The sequence below is a fragment of the Juglans regia genome, chromosome 1, assembly GCF_001411555.2.
Source record: "Juglans regia cultivar Chandler chromosome 1, Walnut 2.0, whole genome shotgun sequence".
In the NCBI taxonomy this organism is placed as follows: Eukaryota; Viridiplantae; Streptophyta; class Magnoliopsida; order Fagales; family Juglandaceae; genus Juglans; species Juglans regia.
In genome coordinates this window covers 41,345,149-41,364,337 of record NC_049901.1, presented here as the reverse complement: position 1 = coordinate 41,364,337, position 19,189 = coordinate 41,345,149, and the positions used below count along the sequence as shown (strand labels likewise).

Below are 19,189 nucleotides of genomic sequence, written 5' to 3'. Positions count from 1 at the left end.
CTTCATCTCCAAGAAAGTCATGGGTATGTAGAGTAAGGTTGTGTTTGGATGTTGAACTGAGTTGAGTTGAGATGATAAAATATTGTTAGAATATTATTTTTTAATATTATTATTATTTTGAGATTTGAAAAAGTTGAATTGTTTATTATATTTTATGTTAGAATTTGAAAAAATTGTAATGATAAGTTGAGATAAGTTGAGAGATGTTTGATAACCAAACACAGAATTTGAATCATAGGTGGAAGATTGTGGAAGGTTCGCTCTTACAAGTAAGTTTTGTTACTTGTAGAGTTTTATTATGGAGAGTTTTGTTACTTTAGGAATGATTTGGATGGAAGATTTGGTCTACACCACTTATTATGGAGATTCTTTACAATATTTGAAAAAAAAAAAATGCTATAGTTATAATGAGATCTTAAAAAAGTAAACTTATAAATTGATATGACTTCATATAATATATTAGATCTATTTTATAATAAAATTAATTTTTTAATATAATGTACCACATCCAATTATATCAATTTATGAGTTTATTTTTATAGAATCTCTTTGCAATTAAAACATTTAACTCTTGTAATATATTTTGTGTATAACGAGCTTACAAATTGATAATATATTTTTAATTTGAAAGAGATATATATATATATATATATATATATATTATATCAAATCACGTGAACCTATAAAAATGTCATAAACTATATCAAGAACTACTCATCAAACAAAGTCATAAATTCTATCATAAAATGATTAAAGACATCGAAGAAACTTTGATTGGCATATTCAATTGATTCGATTCAAATACTAAGTAATTGTGAATTAAAATATCAACGACCATGATTAATTACTTATTTTTCTGGAAAACTGCTTTTTAATGATTAATTTAGTTATATGGGTGGTGATGAATGTCCAATCATCTACAATAAAACCCAAGAGCTCATGGAAAGAACTGTGAGTTCAACCTCAGAATAGCCTCTCCATAAACTAAACCAAGGAGTAACCAAGTACAAAGAAACGACCCCGACCCGACCCGCTCCATTTCCATACCCTAAAAGGCTAAAACCCTGACGCAGGCGCTCACTCTCTCTCACTCTCTCTCTCTCTCGTACCCTAAAAGAAAAAGGGTCTTTGACTGTTTGGACACAAAGCACTTGCGAAGACCGGTACAGTCAGTTTCTCAAAGACATCGGAGAGAGAATCCCGAGTACAAAGGACAATTTGAGCTTCTAGTAATGGCCGATAATGGTGCCCAGGAAGCGGCAGTGGACATATCCGTATCCGCACGCGCCTCCATTCCTTTTGGAGATAACTCGGTCTGGGCTGATGTCTCACCCCTCCTCGAATCCGCATGTAAAGGTTGATTCCTTCTTTCCTTAATTCGCTTCTCATCCCTGATTCCACTCTGTTTGCTTGTCGAGAAAATAAAAGAAAAGCGAAGAATATTTGAGTTATATGATTTAGCTGTTTTACCCCTTCCCACGGCTGGAAGGAAGAAACTTCAGTTTTTCTAAGGAGACAAATGGAATATTTAGCTTCCATTAGTTCAATGAAGATCTTGGCCCTCGTCATTCTTTAATTAACAAGGCTTTGTTTGGTTGCGGAGGACTGGACTGTTTATTGAATCGATAATGTTTAATATTTTGGCTTTTTTGAGAAACTATACTGTGAAAAGTGGGTAAAGGGCCATAACTTTGATGCTTCATCTGTTGCTAAGATTGTATACGAAAAGCAATAAATTACTCAAATTTTATGATTTTCTGTTTTTAATGAAAATGAATGTTTTGGCATTTGGTTCCCCTGAAACTATGGAATCTGGATGCTTATTGTACTGGTCATATCCACTCATTTGGTTAGTTGAGTTTTCCCTTTTTCTTTTTTCAAATACAATACCTAAGGGGATTGTTTCTCGCAACTATAGAAGTGTGGGGCTTGGTAAGTGTAAGTGCACGGATTCAACTTTCAAGTCTAGATGACTACCCTATGCAAATACCGAACGATGGGAATTCAAGCCATTTCTCCCAGTTCACCACTGGATAATGGCCCTTTTTTCTAAATGCAATAAGGTTAATTATTTTTTTTTCCTTTTTAAACACTTTCTCGGCCACACTCACTGACATAGCATTATAGTGCTAGATGAAATGGGAATGAGATTATCTTCAGTGACATTTGTACCATGTGGGTATGATATCCATGCTCCCAATTGATCGGGTCTCTCTCTCTCTGTTTTTTTTAAAGATCTTTTTATTTCCACTCAGATCTTGACTCAGGTGGTAAAAGGATGGGACAGGGTTGGTGTAATCTTAAATTCTAAATCTGCATATCAGAATGAAATGTAAATTTAAGTATATGATGCAAAATACAGGGTCTAATGTGATTATTGGTATCGCTTACTCATTTTGTTTTTTAGCTTTGCTTTTAATTCATGTTCTTTTCATAATATGTGGTCACAGATCTTCGAGATGGTGACCTTATTCACGGAGATAATTTTAATCTTTTTGCTGCCATGTCTGCATTGGAGGTACTTTCAATGTCTTCTATAAGGATTAATCTTTATTTTTTTTCCTAGTTTTGTTGTCTAAACATAAATTATTTGTATTTGTACTAGATTTATGCTGCATTAAATAGGATTGGGAGTTGGAATCAAGGCTCTAAACTCTAACTTCAATTGGTGTTGGGGTCATTTTTATATTCTGAGAAGAATCAAGACTCTTAAAGCCGTCTCATCATTCTACAAATACATTCATCTGTTAACCCAAACTCACGAGGGACGAAAATAGAAGCAAATAAATAAATCAATAGAATTAACAAAAGAAATAGATCATCATCATCAAATACCCAAAAAGTCCCTCCCATGTCAAAGATTTCCAAAAACCCATTGCCAAAGACAAAAAGAAGCATAACCTTGGTTTGTTCGTTGGAGAACCTACAAGTAAAACCAAGAATAATCCAGTAGAAACACAAAATTCTAGGGTTTCTGAAAAAATCCCAATGAAGATTTGGAATCCGACTCCGATTGGAGCACTTTCCAAATGCACCATTACAATGCCTTTTACAAGAACGACACCTTTCAGCTATTTTTTATTTTATTTTAAATTAATGTCAGTAAGTCCAAGTCCGAACTCCGAAACTCCAACTCAAATTGAAGTAGAGTCAGAATTTAGGAATTTTTGCACAGCCCTAGCATTGAACAGCATTGTAAATTCCGTTAATAAAAGGAGAACTACAGTAAAGTCCAAGTACATCGGGAGCGAACAGATACCATGCCAATTAGAAGAGATTACTCTCTGAAATTATGTGTCAATATATCCAGAAAATATAATTGCTTGTTGGATATGACCTAAAATGAATTGATACAGTAACTTTCATGCATATGTTATTGAATTCCATTTCATTGTTTGTTTTTCCCTAACGTGGCTCTTGAATACAAAGATTTGCATAATATTACTGTTATCCCCTGCAAACTTTGTTTTATTTTGTTCTCTATATTCTTACTCTATGCATCTTAGTTTGTAATTGTTATTTTTACCAGATAATGGATCCAAAGATGGATTCTGGTATTGTTTGTAAATACTACTCTGTTGATGAAGCCATTGAGAATGGCGCTGCTCCAGTTCCTATTAGCTTTGACAAAACTGTTGATGTTCAACGCACCATTGATATAATGGACCATCTTCTAGCGTGTGAGGTATATGCAATTTACTTTTCATGATTAGTCTTCTGTACATAGCACATACCCAGCTCTATACAAAATTTTATTTTTTTCAACATTTAGTGACACATGAAGGTTCATAGATTATGCTTTTGGAAAATTAAAGGAATAAAGCTTCTCCCACCAAAAATAAGAGTCATAGGTTGATGATATTAATGAAGGAATAGAAGACCTGAAGAGAAGAGAGGCATCAAAGAAATGCTACTCTCTCTCTCTCTCTCTCTCTCTCTGGTGTGTGCGCGTGTGCATGTGTATGTCTGATACACAAATTTACCCTCTTTATCAGCTAATTCATTTATTTATATAAATGGCCCATATATTTCTTCCTAAGGTGCTCATTTTTTTTCTTATTTTAAACCTCTTATTATGGAGTCTGGTGTGAAATTTATCTAGTTAGATCTTGTATTTAAAATATCAGTCTTTTTCGATAAGGGAAAAAAAGTAAAAAAAAAAAAAAACGTACAATGCACAAACACACTCATATACATATACAACCAGGAATATATATGTGCATATGTAGGATTAGATGTCTCTTTTATGAATCACAACCATGTCATATGTCCGTGTCTGTGTTGCCACAATCTAACCACCTTTTTATGTTTTTCTATGCAAATTATATTCTTCGATATGTGTCTTGCCTGATATTTGTGCTCTCATCTAAATTACAATCCTCCATTGCAGGCGACATGGCACAAGGGTCATTCATTGGCACAAACTGTCTTCTCTTGTATCTATCTTTTGAGGCCTGATAGGACATCTTCCCACGCCTTGCTCCATTCTTATTGCAGAGTCATACGTGCAACCTGCAAGGCAGTTATTTCAGTTGTCTCAGATGCACGTACACATGAAGTAAAGTATTTCAACAACTCTTTTTGCCTCTCTTAATAATCTCTCTTCATTTTATGAAACAAGTTTCTGGTATCGATTTTTCCCTAATTTGAGGTGAACATTGTCTATGGGAGTCGTTTAATATTCTGATAAGTAGACTTTGCAATGAAATGTATATTACTACATTTGGCCTTGGATCAAGAAAAACAAAAGAATGCCACATCATAGTCATGAATTGGTTTTGTATGTGCAAAAAGAGCGGAGAGTCTGCAAATCATCTATCACTTCATTGTGAGATTGCTATGACCTTGTGGAATGACTTCTTTGCTCGGATGGGATTGGCTTGGGTGATGCCGAAAAGGGTAATCGACTTCCTAGCTTCTTGGTGAGGCATCCAGGGCAACTCTCAGATTGCAATAGTATGGAAAATGGTTCCAATTTGTCTATGGTAATGTATTTGGAGGGAGAGGAATGAAAGAAATTTTAAAGATTGAGAGCGGTCAATGGATGAGATTAGAAGTCTATTTTTCAATACTTGACTTCATTGGTTGATTGTAATTGATTTTGATGGCATGAATTTTCATGACTTCCTTGTATCATTAAACTAGCACGCATAGGTGATGACTTGTATATGTCCCGTATGCTTGGGCCTTTGTCTATTTTATGATCATTTAAATTTTGTTTACCGATAAAAAAAAAACAAAAGAATGCATTGGACCTTATTTGTTTCTTTTTCAGGAAGAGGATCTGTTTACAATGGCATACGGCCTTCCCTTGGATGGGGATGGAGATGAAAAGTGCTTATCATTGCTAAATGCTGTTGAAGAAACAACTTCTCGCCAATTGCGTGCTTGCAAAGCCCAATCCTCAAGAAGAAGAGTGTTAGAAGGTAATTTTTAGATCTCTTGTTTGAGTTTGAAAAAGCAGTGGTTCTATCCAATACAACACCTAGTGGGGGGTTAATAGGTGCAGTTCGAATTTTATTTTCTAATAAAATATATAGACAAGCAAGCAATTAAAAGATGAAACCAATCACACAAATAATCAACACAGAGATTTGGTCTCGAAGTGGAAACTCATTTGAAAAATGTCTTCAAATTTTAAAATCACTCCGGGTGTAAGACACCACCTAAAATCCACTATAGAAAAAGTTTGTTACAACCAATATAGAGACACTCACAAAACCTTTGTAGCTTGCAACACCACTAGTGACCCACTCGATCTCTACACGTATATGTATCGGAACTCCGACCTTTCTATAGCATCCCACGAGAACCTCTCGATCTCTGCAGCAATAGCAACTCCGGAAACCTTCCTGCCAATGAACACGTCCACTTCAATGGACTTAAATACGGTTTGATCTTGAGTGTGGTGTGGTGGAGATGTGTTTGTTCAAGAGAGATTCACAATGTGGAGAAAAGTTTCTCTCTATGGCTCTTGGAAGCAACTAGGGTTTTTGCTCTGTTTCCCCACACCAAAGAACAGAAACAAGTTGTTATATATATAGTCCTTGTTGGATCACAGCGCTCAAAATCCTGAATTTTAAGTTGTCTTGAACATTGGCTCGAGCGAAGTGTCGAGTGCAAATCGAGCACACGTTGTCTTTCAAAAACCGCTCGAGCAACATGTCGAGCGCACATCGAGTGATAGTTGAGCCGTGTTGAGCACAGTTCAATCCTTTTCATGTTACACCGCTTCAACACTTGTTACAACATAATTTTGCACAGGTTTTTACAAGAATATGCCAACCAACTAATTTTTACCTAAACAATCTCCCCCTTTGGCATTTCTATGACAAAACCTTTAACTTATACATAGGACCTAATCGTACACACCACACCTGTGATATCCCATATGATATGGATAAGGGTAGGTGGTGTATGGGATCCCACATTGCTTGGGAATGAGAAGTTCTTGCTCTTTATTATAAGGTTCTAATGAGGCTCCAATTGTATCATTGACTAGTTATTTTGGAGTATAAGCCATGTGGTTTGGGCCTTCCATTGGGGCGTTACAACACCCCAAACAAGATTCCCAGATTCAAGCATAGTTTTGAACACGTTGAGATATTTTTGCAAACACTTAGCAAACGGTTAAACGTACCGACAAAAATATGCAAGAAATATTCTCATAAGTATAATCAATGTCTATTCGCAAATCACAAACCAGAATACACATATAGACATGACAAGCACATATTTCATAAAAAAAACATTTCATTAAGCAATTAATCAGACATTGAGTTCAATTAGACAAACAACAGCAGCACAAGTAGCATGTGATACAAAAACAAAAGCTACTTCCCCACAAAAAATGTGTTACTAACACCTATCCTTCTTCCTTTCTTACTACTCCCCCTACATCTATACCACTCCCCCTGAATTTATACTACTCCCCCTTTTTGTCACAACAGGCCATGGGTCTCAATTATCACCATCACTCTGACTGCCACCATCATCATCATCATCGAAGCGCTCCTCCATATCGTTGAAGCGTTGAGTCACAAGCTGCTGTAGGCTTTCAACTTTAGCATCAAGGCGGGCTAAGTACTCAAGGACCTGCTGAAGGTTGGGCTCGGTTGAACTTGGTGCCGATGTGGATGGTGCCGAGCTAGGAGGCTATGAGCTGGATGGCCGAGAGCTGGATGGCTGAGAGGAGGGTGCATGAGGATGCTCAACAATCAGAGAGTGAAGGGTAATGTGAGCACGACTAAGTTGCATGGTTCTACGACCAATAGGAGCGTTAAGAGGGATTCTAGGCTCATGGAGAAGAAACACTACTGACTTCGAGAGGGCCAACCGAGTGATGAGGCAGGCAAATGGCAATCCAGTCCGTACTTTGGTAGAATTAAAGGCCTCAAGCAAGACCCAACAAAGATGACTCCCCATATCAATGGAGACATCATTGATCAGTGCATACAGAAGAGTGGCGCAGTCAAGACCCACATCACTCTGATGACCAGTAGGATACAGATTTGTAAGGACAATTCTACTGAGAATGAGATATTCAGGTGGAAATCTTACCGTTAGAATGAGTGACTTACCATTCCAACCACTAGACGTACCATACAGACATTCAGCAATGACTGGTGAACTAAGAGGAGATGTCCGTGTATAGGGATACACATTCAGCAATGATTGGTACGTCTAGTAGTTGGGATGGTAAATCACCCCTTCTAATGGTAAGATTTCCACCTGAATTCACATGTATACTTCAGTGTACCTGGGCTATGCCTACTTTCTTTTATCAATGAAATAATTTATTACTCATAAAAAAAAAAGATTTCCACCTGAATATCTCATCCTCAGTAGGATTGTCCTTACAAATTTGTATCCTACTGGTCATCAGAGTGATGTGGGTCTTGACTGTGCCACTCTTCTGTATGCACTGATCAATGATGTCTCCATTGATCTGGGGAGTCATTTTTGCCGGGTCTTGCTTGAGGCCTTTAATTCCACCAAAGTATGGATTGGATTGCCATTTGCCTGCCTCATCAATTGGTTAGACCTCTCGCAGTCGCATTTCTTCCCCATGAGCCTAGAATCCCTCTTAAGGTTCCTATTGGTCATAGGACCAAGCAGCTTAGTCGTGCTCACATTACCCCTCACCCTCTAAGTGTTGAGCATCCTCTGCACCCTCCTCTTAGCCATCGAGCTCTCGGCCATCCATCTCACAGCCTCCTAGCTCGGCACCAGGTTCGACCGAGCCTATCCTTCAGCAGGTCCTTGAGTACCTAACCCGGTTTGATAGCATTGATGCTAAAGTTGAAGCCTATAACAGCTTGTGACTCAACGCTTAAACGATATGGAGGAGCGCTTCGATGATGATGGTGGCAGTCAGAGTGATGGTGATAATTGAGACCCTTAGCCTGTTGTGATAAAAATGGGGAGTTATATAAATTCAGGAGGAATGGTATTGATGTAGGGGAAGAAGGATAGGTGTTAGTAACACATTTTTTTTGGGGGAGCAACTTTTATTTTTGTATCACATGCTGCTGTTGTTTGTCTAATTGAACTCAATGTCTGATTAATTGCTTAATGAAATGTTTTTTCAGTTTATCGTTTAACAAAATCAACTCACTTTCCTGCATTTTTACTTTATCCTTGAGTGACACATTCCTCTTTTGCAACTGATCGGTTAGACAAATGGCTTCATTCAATTTACCGTGGAGATCCTCCTTTTCTCTTTTGCAGATATCTATATTCTCAATATGTGCTTTATTGAGTTTCCTCAATTTTACACATTTCTTGTACAACTTCTCATAGATTTCCTGCAACTCATTTTCATCTCTGGATATAATCTCATTTTCAAACGTTGATTCACTTCTGTGACTTTGGCCACCAACAGAAAAAGTGAATGTCATGTAGTTGAGATTTTTCTTTAGAGAGGGGCTCTCTGAAGAGTCACTTGTCTTAGAACCATTATCACTCAAGGAAGCACCCTTTGCTTTCCCTTTCTGTAATTTGCACACTCAAGGTGAACGTGCCCAAAACCATAACATTCATGACACTGTATATCAGATTGTACCTTGTCTTTGGTAACTCTAGTGTATTTCTTAGAGCTATTTTCCTTATTTCCTGAACTGAAATTTCTATCGACTCTCTCAAACTTTTTCTTCTTTTGTCCCCAGTTCTTTCTATTTCTAGACACAAACATCTTCCTAAATTTTTTAGCATAAAAAACTATTTCTTTGTCACTCATAGCTAACTCATCGGATGACTCATTGATAGTGTTGAGGGCTATGGACTTATTTTTCTTATCCACAGGAAAAGTATGTTCATAGGTTTGTAGAGAGCCCACCAGCTCTTCAATCCTCATATTGTCCAAATCTTTGCTCTCTTCAATGGCAGTGATTTTGGGACGTAATCTCTCAGGAAGAGATCTGAGAACTTTTCTCACAGTTCTATTTTCTAGAAGTTTGTCCCCTAAATTAAAACAAAAGTTGACAATGTCATTTAATTTGCATATAAAAGACGTCAAATGTTTCATCATCCCTTATTCTGAGTTCTTCAAAGTTGGTAGTCAATATTTGAAGCTTATAGTTCTTCACAGCCTTGGTACCTTCATGAATAATTTCAAGAATGTCCCATGCCTCTTTGCAAATTTCACACATGGAGATTCGCTTGAACTCATCCTGGGATACGGCCATGAAATCGCATTTAGGCCTTTACTATTCCAATTACACTCGTTGACTTCATCCTTGGAGTAATTTTTCACATTTTTGGGAATTTCAACTTCTTCAACGATTGTAACAGGTTGTTTCCATCCTCTTACCATGGAAACCCACACGTTCATTTATGGATTTTAGAAAAGCTCTCATTCGAACTTTCCAATATGCATAATTGCTACCATCAAAATATGGTGGCGATGTGAGTGATTGAGACCTATCCATTTTAACTACTACAGCAGGATCACACTCAGGAACTAAATCCTAGCGGAGTGAACCCTCTCTGATACTAATTGAAAAGGCAGTGATTCTATCCAATACAACACCTAGAGGGGGGTGAATAGGTGCAATTCGAATTTTCTGGTCTAATAAAATATATACACAAGTAAGCAATTAAGAGATAAAACAAATCACACAAATAATCAACACAGAGATTTTGTCACGAAGTGAAAACTCATTTGAAGAACGTTTTCAAATTCTAAAACCACTCCGGGTGTAAGACACCACCTAAAATCAACTATAGAAAAAGTTTGTTAAAACCAATATAGAGACACTCACAAAACCTTTGTAGTTCCTAAACTTGGCTTGCAACACCACGAGTGACCCACTCGATCTCTACACGCATGTAGTGTCGGAACTCCGACCTTTCTATAGCATCCCACGAGAACCTCTCGATCTCTGCAGCAACAGCAGCTCCGGAAACCTTCTGGCCAATGAACACGTCCACTTCAATGGACTTAAATAAGGTTTGATCTTGCGTGTGGTGTGGTGAAGATGTGTTTGTCCAAGAGAGATTCACAATGTGGGGAAAAGTTTCTCTCTATGGCTCTTGGAAGCAACTAGGGTTTTTGCTCTATTTCTCCACACCAAATAATAGAAACAAGCTGTTCTATATGTAGTCCCTGTTGATCACGATACTAAAAACCCTGAATTTGAAGTTGTCTTGAACATTGGCTCGAGCGAAGTGTCGAGTGCACGTTATCTTTCAGAAACCGCTCGAGCGACACGTCTGGCGCACATCGAGTGAACCTCTCTGGAAGAGTTCAGCTTGAGCGCTACATCGAGTGCACATCGAGCGAAACTATCTGGAAGGTTGCGCTCAAGCGCCAGTTGAGCCGTGTTGAGCATACTTCAATCATTTTCATGTTACACGGCTTCAACACTTGTTACAACATAATTTTATATAGGTTTTCACACGAATATGTCAACCAACTAATTTTTCCCTCAACAGAGTCTAATTTTGTTTTTTTTTTTTTAAGCAGAAGATTTTTGTCAAGACTGCAAACAATTCAATTGTCATTATAATTGTAAGACCATAGCCGTAGCTACCTTGTGAAATATAAGAAGTGGTCATGAAAGAGTTTCTGACAGTATGTTGGCAATGGTATGCTTTTTTCTTTGGGCCAATATTATACTAGCTTCAGTAGCAAATGAAGGTGTCTATTTGAGCCATATGGCAAACTTAGTCAAGTTTTCTTGATGCCAATGTCCAGTCTCATAATTTTTTTGATAAGTAATGATGATTTTTTCTAAGTAAAAGATTATGATAAGTAATAATGATTATATTGACGAAAACAATACCAATAGCCTATGTACACCGGAATCATATGAAATTTTAACTCATTATATTTTTCTTTAGAATTGATAGTACTTCATGCTTTGTAAGATCTAGTGTGCCTACATGTTAAAATGTTCAGAAAATTTTTTCTTTATGAAGTGCTGGCTATTTTGATGCAGATATAGAGCCATTACAAACAAATCTTGATCTGGAAGAGGGCTACTGCAAAGCATTGTTGTGCCGCTTACGCTTTCGTAAGGTCTTACCATGTGTAGACTCTTTATAAGGCCTGGAATTAATAGAGATCAATACCCCTGTATCATCTATGATCACACACACACATGGATATATATAATATGTGTATGTTTATATATGTTTGTACCTACACATAATGATATTTGTTTTATACGCTGTAACTCAGAATACTAGCAACCCTTCAATTGTTTTTGTATTGCGGTCATGTGTGTCAGTGCATGGTATCTTGTATATGTCTTTGATGCTTTGAACAAGCACAAAATTTCTTGAGAAGATGCACCAGTCAACATTAGTTGACATTGTTGTTAATTTGTTATTGTCAATACTACTCCTGTATAAAGATAGAAAATGCAGTTCATCACCCATTTTCTTTATATGCCTCCATGTTTTCTAAGCTTAAGTGAATTATTCTGAGAATGCTGGTGTGAGATCACTGATCTGCTACATATGAGTGCAAAAAATTGGATCTCCCTTGTCTAAAATCCTATGATTAGCTTTATTTGGTGTTCTCTTCTAGCAGTTATTTGTATAAAAACCATAGTGCACTTTTTTACTACCTTTGTTCTGTTGCATCAACCAAAACCAGTATTACATTTCTTTTTATTAGTATTGTCAACATCTTTCCTTTGTTTTCAGCATTTTTACCATGTTCTTACGTCTATGAGGCGGCCTCAAGGGAGAGGTTTGGAGTTGGCAAGGAAACATATATCATCGTGCATATTGGAGCTAGAATGCATTCTCAAATCGTCAGAATTTCTTAGATCTAGTGCCTGTGGAAGTTGTGAGGATGTCTTAGACGATAGTACAACTGGTTCTGGCTGTCAACCAGTTGGGTTTGATGCCAGCTTAAATTCTAGATTATCTGCTCCTACTCCACCTCGTGCAATTAAAATTCTTAGTTGGAAAAAGGTGAGAATGTAGAGAATTTCTTCAGATATGTCGGCTACTTCAATATTTGCAGAAACCTTCATCTATTGATAAAAAGAAGAAAAATAATTCCTGACGTCATTTTCTCTCTATTCCTCCAGGCCATTGAATATTTTGTGAAACTTCTTCATGATCTAGACATTCTATGTTCCTACTCCTTGGACCCATTGCTAGAAGGAGTTTTGCAGTTCTTGGTTCAGTTCCAAAAATCTCAACCTGATTTGGTTGCGAGATCTCATCTTCAGGCTGGTTTAACTGCATCCGGCTTATTTTTTTTTATTGTTGTAATTTGATGAATGTGCCACCTTTTGATTTCGTTAATTGAAGATTGTAGCTTTTGACGATCACTGAGATTGTTTGGCTGTTTTGGTAAAATTTTATTGGTATCAGGTTGTTTAGGTAATTTTTTTCTAGGTATTAGGCTGTTTACGTAATTGAATCCTTTTTCCCGACAACAGGGTTTCTTCTTTTTTCCCCTTTCAGATGGAAGATTCTTGACTTTTCTAGGCATGTAAATGCCCTCCCCTCCTATGGTTGTACTGCCCCTTGTACCTGCGGAAATGTAATATAAACAAACATGCTAACATTTTTCTGCATGCTAAGTTGGTACCTCTTCCATTTCTCTTGGGTTAAATGCATGGGAGCGGAGGGATTTGGCTCCACTTCCACTTGATAAAAGAATAATGATTTTACTGAAAAAAGATGATGTTTTATGCTCACTAATTGTTTGCATTAGGAATAATTGAGTTCATTATAACTTTGAAAATGCACACTGCCATTGGGTGGAGAGCCCATCATATTACATTAAACTAAAGCAAATGTTTAGGGTGATGCTAATTCTTATGCTGTCGAATGTATGAGCCAGAGCATAAATTTGGGAGTGGATTATGATTGATAGCTCACAGTCAAGCAAAGAGCCCTGTTAGGATGTTTATACTCGATACTCTATTGCATGAAGCATTGACCAGAAATTAGATATTGTGCACATTGGAAAGTGCATGGTAGCAGAGATACTATAGCCTCGACTACAAATTCCTTATTATATAATATATGCTTCTATCTTTTGCTGATTATTTTTATTAGAATGTTTCAAATGTTCATCTTGTTGGAATGTTTTGATTCCTACTTTACTTCAGACACTTATTGCTATGTGTTTATCTTTGTATAACTGGATTATTAACTCTGGTAACTTATGAACAGCTTCTGCTACTTCAAGATGGGAAACTTTATGGGCGGGATTCTATATTTGCTGTGATCACCAGAGCTGCAGCATTGCCCGAGGTTACAAAGAACCATAATATTCAGAAGAATGAATATATTGTGCAACTAGGACAGGTGAAGGCAATGTGATATTTTGGTATAATTATGTGTGCCTTCGCTGTCTATTCCAAAGTCATTTAGTAATAATAATTCCATCTCATTTAGCTATGCTATTTGCCAGTTTGGGTTGTCTCCATAATCTAGGGCATGGTAATTGAAAGCTCTATTATCGAGAAGTTATATATCAAATACACAGAAAAAATAAAGCTTTGTCATGAGGATATTATTGTTATTAATCGAAATTAATGGCTTGGCCAGAAGACATTGTAAATGATACTTAGGTTGTCACTTGGCCTGTGTGCAGCTGAGTTTGGGGAACAGCTTTTAGTATCCTTCTGGTTTTTTGAGGAGGGAATTCATCTAATATATGCGTTGCCATTACTTAAACAGTTAGTGATCAATATGCTCAAAATTCTATGTACAAATGCTGCATGGCAACGGCGTAAGCTGGGGAAAATGCTTCAAGATTGGCGTGTTATCTATGTACAGGTATGTCTCTTATTTTGATGTCTTGTGAGTTATCATATTGTCGTTCTTGTTCAGTCAAATGTCCTCAAAAAATCATTTTTACCGTGGAAAATGATATATTTAAATAACTTAATTGATATTTGAGCTGTCCGCATTTAGATCAATGATATTTAGTCATCCAAGCTATATAGTATGCACTTGTGAAAAAAACTAGTATATTTACTTGTATGGTTCAAAATATCATGTATCTGTTAGGAGCAAATATGAATTCTGTGTTAAGGTAGTTCTAACCTTTTGCAAGACTTGTGCTGCTAGTTTTTTTTATTTAAGTTATGAATATTGTGTTTGCTCTACAAGAGGTATCATGCTTGGCAGTTAATTTATCTATGTTCTCTCTTTTGTGGCAAACAGCTAGAGCTGGTGTTTCGAAAAGATTTTGGGGAGGTCTCGAGCATTCCAGATGACGAGGTATGTCAGTCTGCCATGTGTCTAACTTTGTCTGCTTGTTTAGGGAAGATTCTCATTCTTTATAACTTTGTTAAGTATTATTAAATGCTGATGCTTTCAACAGAAGGATCTATTTTCAATTAAAATTGATTTTGGTTTTGCAGAATATATGTGTGAAAATATTCCAGCATATCCTCCTTTGGGTAGAGGAGCAAACATACTGGATAGCTTCCCGTTTTCTTATTTTGGGTTTTGAGTTGGAGCTCTATTCCCCAAGTGAATATTGCATGGTATATTGGTATATTTATGTTGTCTTGATCAAGCTTGCAGAGAAAACACATCTTAAGATGGCAACGAGGAATGACACTAGTAAGTATGCTTGTTATATTGTCACTTGATACTTCATAAGAAACTTACATTATTTGATGAACCAAGATGCACAAGGCCCAGATTTTCTCCCCCCTTAAAAATGAGGATGTAGAACAGATTTGTGTATACATACATTTAAACTACTGTATATTTTTTGTTAGGCAAGGAGTTTGACAAATAGTTCAGAGAAGACCTGTAGTTTGACAAATAGTTAGGAGAAGATCTGTAGTTTGACAATTACTCTTTGGCAGGCCCCTCTGAATATGTTCCGTCTCTTCCTGTCTGGAAGCAGAATAAATTTTATTGTTATATGCATGTGATTGTATCTCCCTTGAAAAATTTCTACCAAGTATCTGATACCCTTTGATGTGATCCTGTGCTTCTGTCGAACAGGTAAACGAAAGGCAAAGAAAAAAAGAGATTCCCTGAAGGATATGGGCAGGGAATACCGAATTCCACCTGCAGTCTTGTTTGTTCAATGCCAAATGTTTCTTGTTGAAGGGCTGACAATGGTAATTCTGCCTGCTTTAATTAAAAAATGATAAGAATGTGGATGACCACATCTAGGAAATGTTTTTAAGGTGCATGGGAGTAGAAGTTGACGTCCTGACCTCTGAAGGGTTATGGTGATTGCGATCGGTAGAACCTTACTCTGCACAGGTTGTTTTCTTTGATAAGTTACACTGAACAGGTTTATGATGGGGAGTCTTTCTGATTTAATCAGACAGGCCATTCTATGTGGTGGATGTGATAATAGATTCTTCACATTCTTAAGTATTTTTGTTTTGCTTAAATATTTTCCAGTCAAATGTTCTACTCATCAGTCAAATCTTTCCAGCTGCTTGCTGCTTTGGCAAATGAACACATGATCGTACAGAGTCCAAGTCCTTTTAATACAGAACAAGAGGTGAAGCTTCTAATCCTATTTTATGTATACTTGTAAGTCTAGAGCAGGAAGTGGAAAACATGATGGTGCAATCATTATTAAACTGATTGAGACCATTTCAATTGTCTTTCCACCCCTTTAAACTTCTTGATTTTGATGGAGGAAACAATTGGTCTTTCCTTAGATGCCTCTTCTAGAATTTTACAACATGGACTAATTATTGTATTTGAAATTGATTAATCCTATTAGTCTTGACAAAGTTTCATTAGTTTGCTTACGTTAACTAGCTCGTTGGCCTGATTGCCTTTTGCTTCTTTATTCATTTGACTTGGCTCCATGGTTTTGAATTTAACATGTACAATCTATTGCTTCTTTTGCAGAGATTTATTCAGCACTTTGAACTGTTACAAAAAGCTTGCGTTCCTGATCACATCTCATACCCCTCATTCAAGGAATCGACAGCATATGCTCGCTTCTCTGTAAGTTTTTTGTTAACACTATACATTCTGTTGTCATACTCCCTCATATTGAAAATAATGCTCTCTCTTACTCTGCTTAGACCCTGGTCATGTATAATTACTTTAAAGATGCCCAGAGGATTGCAAAGGAGGCCAAGAGTAGTTTTGCCAATGACCCTGAAAAATTGGCTGAACTCAGAAAGATAGAGCAAGTCGCAGAGCACAATAGCATTGCCTTGAATGTCATTTGCCGGGTAGGAGCCCTCGACCGTACACTAAAGGTTTCTTTTGAGTTTGGCCACCATCCTTACTTTGCTACCGCCGTCGTCAAGAGATCTTGAAGCTGTCATTGATATCCCCCCAATTTTGAAACGCTTCACAGGATTCAGTGGCAAGTGGTCATGCGGTATAGTAGTTGTAACATTACTTATTTGTTCAATCAATTTTCTCAATCATTTATTACTTATTGTTTTTGTAATTTTCAATGGGAAAACAAATAAAGAACATATTGTTTATGTACAACTTTCTTGCATTTTTTTTTTCCTTGGGTTGGGAGGTGGGATGATTTTATATATAAATGTAAACTCAACAGTCAACACACACGCTGAGGGAAAATGTATCATAGACCAAAAGACTCTTGGCGGATCATAGTGCAAGTTTTGTTCTCTTTTCCTTCCATTCATGTGAAGGAACCGGGGGAAAAAAAATTATCTTTTGATACAGACAACTTGACAAGATTGCTTGAATGGAGAGAGAATCAGTGGCTTATTGATAAATTTGTCTCCAAAACCATGGGGTAAAAAGACTTGGAAAAGTTCATCTATAATATTATTATAAGAGAAAAAGTTATTTTTAATTATAAATTGTCATTCTATTATTGGTTATATGTTATTGGACATTTTATATTGTATTTTTTTTTCATTTATGTGATTAAAATATAAGTTATTTAAGACGTGTTATAATAAACAAGTGTATGACTGGAGATGACAAGATTTAAGACAGAAAAATATCGCGGTGATCTCAGCAGTATGAACAAGGTTGCATTATTATTATTATTTGCCAACAAACTTCCATAGGCTTTGCTGGGAATCTATTGAATATTGTTTAATCAATCATATCAACATGGGAATGGTGATAAAACTAAGATAATTGGACCCTTTCTCTGTTCATCTCTCCTTGTCAGTTTTGCGTATATGAGAAATTAGTGATTAAGAAAAAGTAAGATTTATCAAAAAAATTGATGCTATCCTTGAGAGGTGGAAGGACGAAGGGGACTTGCCCTTTGTTTTCTTTTTCATTAAAATGATTAGATTCTTTGGTTAATAGATGGCAAAACAAGCAATGTGATAGACATATTGTAACCGTTAAATTCTCCCCTGATAACAAGAAGGAAAATTCTAACTTTTTTCTTGCTTTGCATTTCAAGCTATCCAAATTGAGATTGTACTCTCAAAAGTTAAAACCACTAATGTGAGGAGAGTAATCCCCAGGGTCGGGCCCGTGGAGTAGGCTCGGTCCACAAGGCCTGAGGACAAGAGCTGGGTTGGGCCAGGGGGCCCACGAAGAGGAGCAATCAAGCAATGCGCGCAAACTAGAGGACAAAGGGTCGGATTGTCTGACACCACTACTAGCCGACAATCAGGGACACTCCTTGTCCCTGAATCTTGGCATTTGGACAAGTCAGAGGGATGGATGTACCTGACTGGAACCACACCACATTTAATGAGACAAAGACGAACACACAATGATAGGGAGCCACGCCACATTTAATGCATACCGGAGCTTGGCACGCCATGACGTGCCTCCTGGAGTGTTAGTGACAGCTGCAATCAGGTCTGTTGCACAGCAGGGAGTTGGCAGAGACACCCAACCCTAGTACAAAGCAGCACATCCAGCACCTCTACCTCGAGAATCCCCCTGGTCAGGTGGGAGGAGTTCAGACTCTTTCATATTTGCATTCATCACTCTCTCTAATTGAATATTTCTCTCTTTCACTTTATCCCAACAACTAATTTAGGCATTGGAGGTACCATGGCACCCTGAGCCCCCATTCTCTATTTCAACAGTACCCAGGCTGAGTTCAGCAGCGTAGAGTTGTCCAGACTATGAAATATGACATCAACAACTAAAATAGAAAAAAAGGAGTGAATATAAGTAAGGTAGCATAATTTTGACGGTCTAATTTTAATAATAAGTATATCATACTTAGTAGCGTGTCTATTACTATTAGATATAATCTTACAGATGCAAGTCTCACTCACTCATTTTAAAAAAAGTAATGATATATATACAATCATTTTTACAATTCTTTATATAATTTGTTTTTTATTGAGGACATTCTTCTATAAAATAATGTTACTTTTATAAGTTATTTTTTAAAAATGTCCCAAATTAAAAACATGATTGTGTAAAAAGATTATGAAATGGTTGTATGAGTATCATTTTCCTTTTAAAATCCAGTAGAACCCATCCTAAAAGTAAAGTTTTTCATATGAGTCCCACATTTATGAATATAAAAAAATATATATCTTTGATTCTTTTATTTCGTCTCAACTCATCTTATTTTATCTCATCATTATAATTTTTTTAAATTTTCACGTAAAATATAATTAAACAATTTAACTTTTTCAAATCTTAAAATAATAATAATATTAAAAAATAATATTCTAATAATATTTTATTTAACTCATTTAAAATCACCTCAATTTATATCTGAATCCAAACAGTGCTAATAAGTTAGATATTTTCTAATCCTAAATGACTTCATTGCGTTTGTTTGGCGTTTTAAATTAGAACA

General features: G+C 36.6%; 1 protein-coding gene across 2 annotated transcripts; it reads left to right on the top strand.

Annotated features, from left to right (window-relative positions):
• The first annotated feature begins 1,085 nt into the window (after positions 1–1,085).
• Positions 1,086–17,115, top strand: LOC108995653 (N-alpha-acetyltransferase 35, NatC auxiliary subunit). Of its 2 annotated transcripts, none has more exons than XM_018971246.2 (16): positions 1,086–1,356; positions 2,451–2,518; positions 3,530–3,685; positions 4,391–4,558; positions 5,276–5,426; positions 11,442–11,521; positions 12,154–12,426; positions 12,546–12,689; positions 13,645–13,779; positions 14,155–14,253; positions 14,644–14,700; positions 14,844–15,048; positions 15,442–15,560; positions 15,887–15,955; positions 16,315–16,413; positions 16,522–17,115. In XM_018971246.2, the coding sequence occupies exons 1-16, from the start codon at positions 1,233–1,235 to the stop codon at positions 16,597–16,599; spliced, it is 2,025 nt and encodes a 674-aa protein (XP_018826791.1). In that variant the 5' UTR covers positions 1,086–1,232; the 3' UTR covers positions 16,600–17,115. The 2 variants fall into 2 exon arrangements, with proteins under 2 accessions (XP_018826791.1, XP_018826790.1); XM_018971245.2 differs by having other exon boundaries at positions 16,494–17,112.
• Positions 17,116–19,189: the final 2,074 nt, after the last annotated feature.

Coding starts and splice junctions, on each gene's coding strand:
- LOC108995653 (XM_018971245.2), top strand. CDS start 1,233: ATGGCCGATAATGGTGCCCAGGAAGCGGCAGTGGACATATCCGTATCC. Junction 1,357..2,450: donor CCTCGAATCCGCATGTAAAG/GTTGATTCCTTC, acceptor ATGTGGTCACAG/ATCTTCGAGATGGTGACCTT. Junction 14,254..14,643: donor GGCGTGTTATCTATGTACAG/GTATGTCTCTTA, acceptor TGTGGCAAACAG/CTAGAGCTGGTGTTTCGAAA.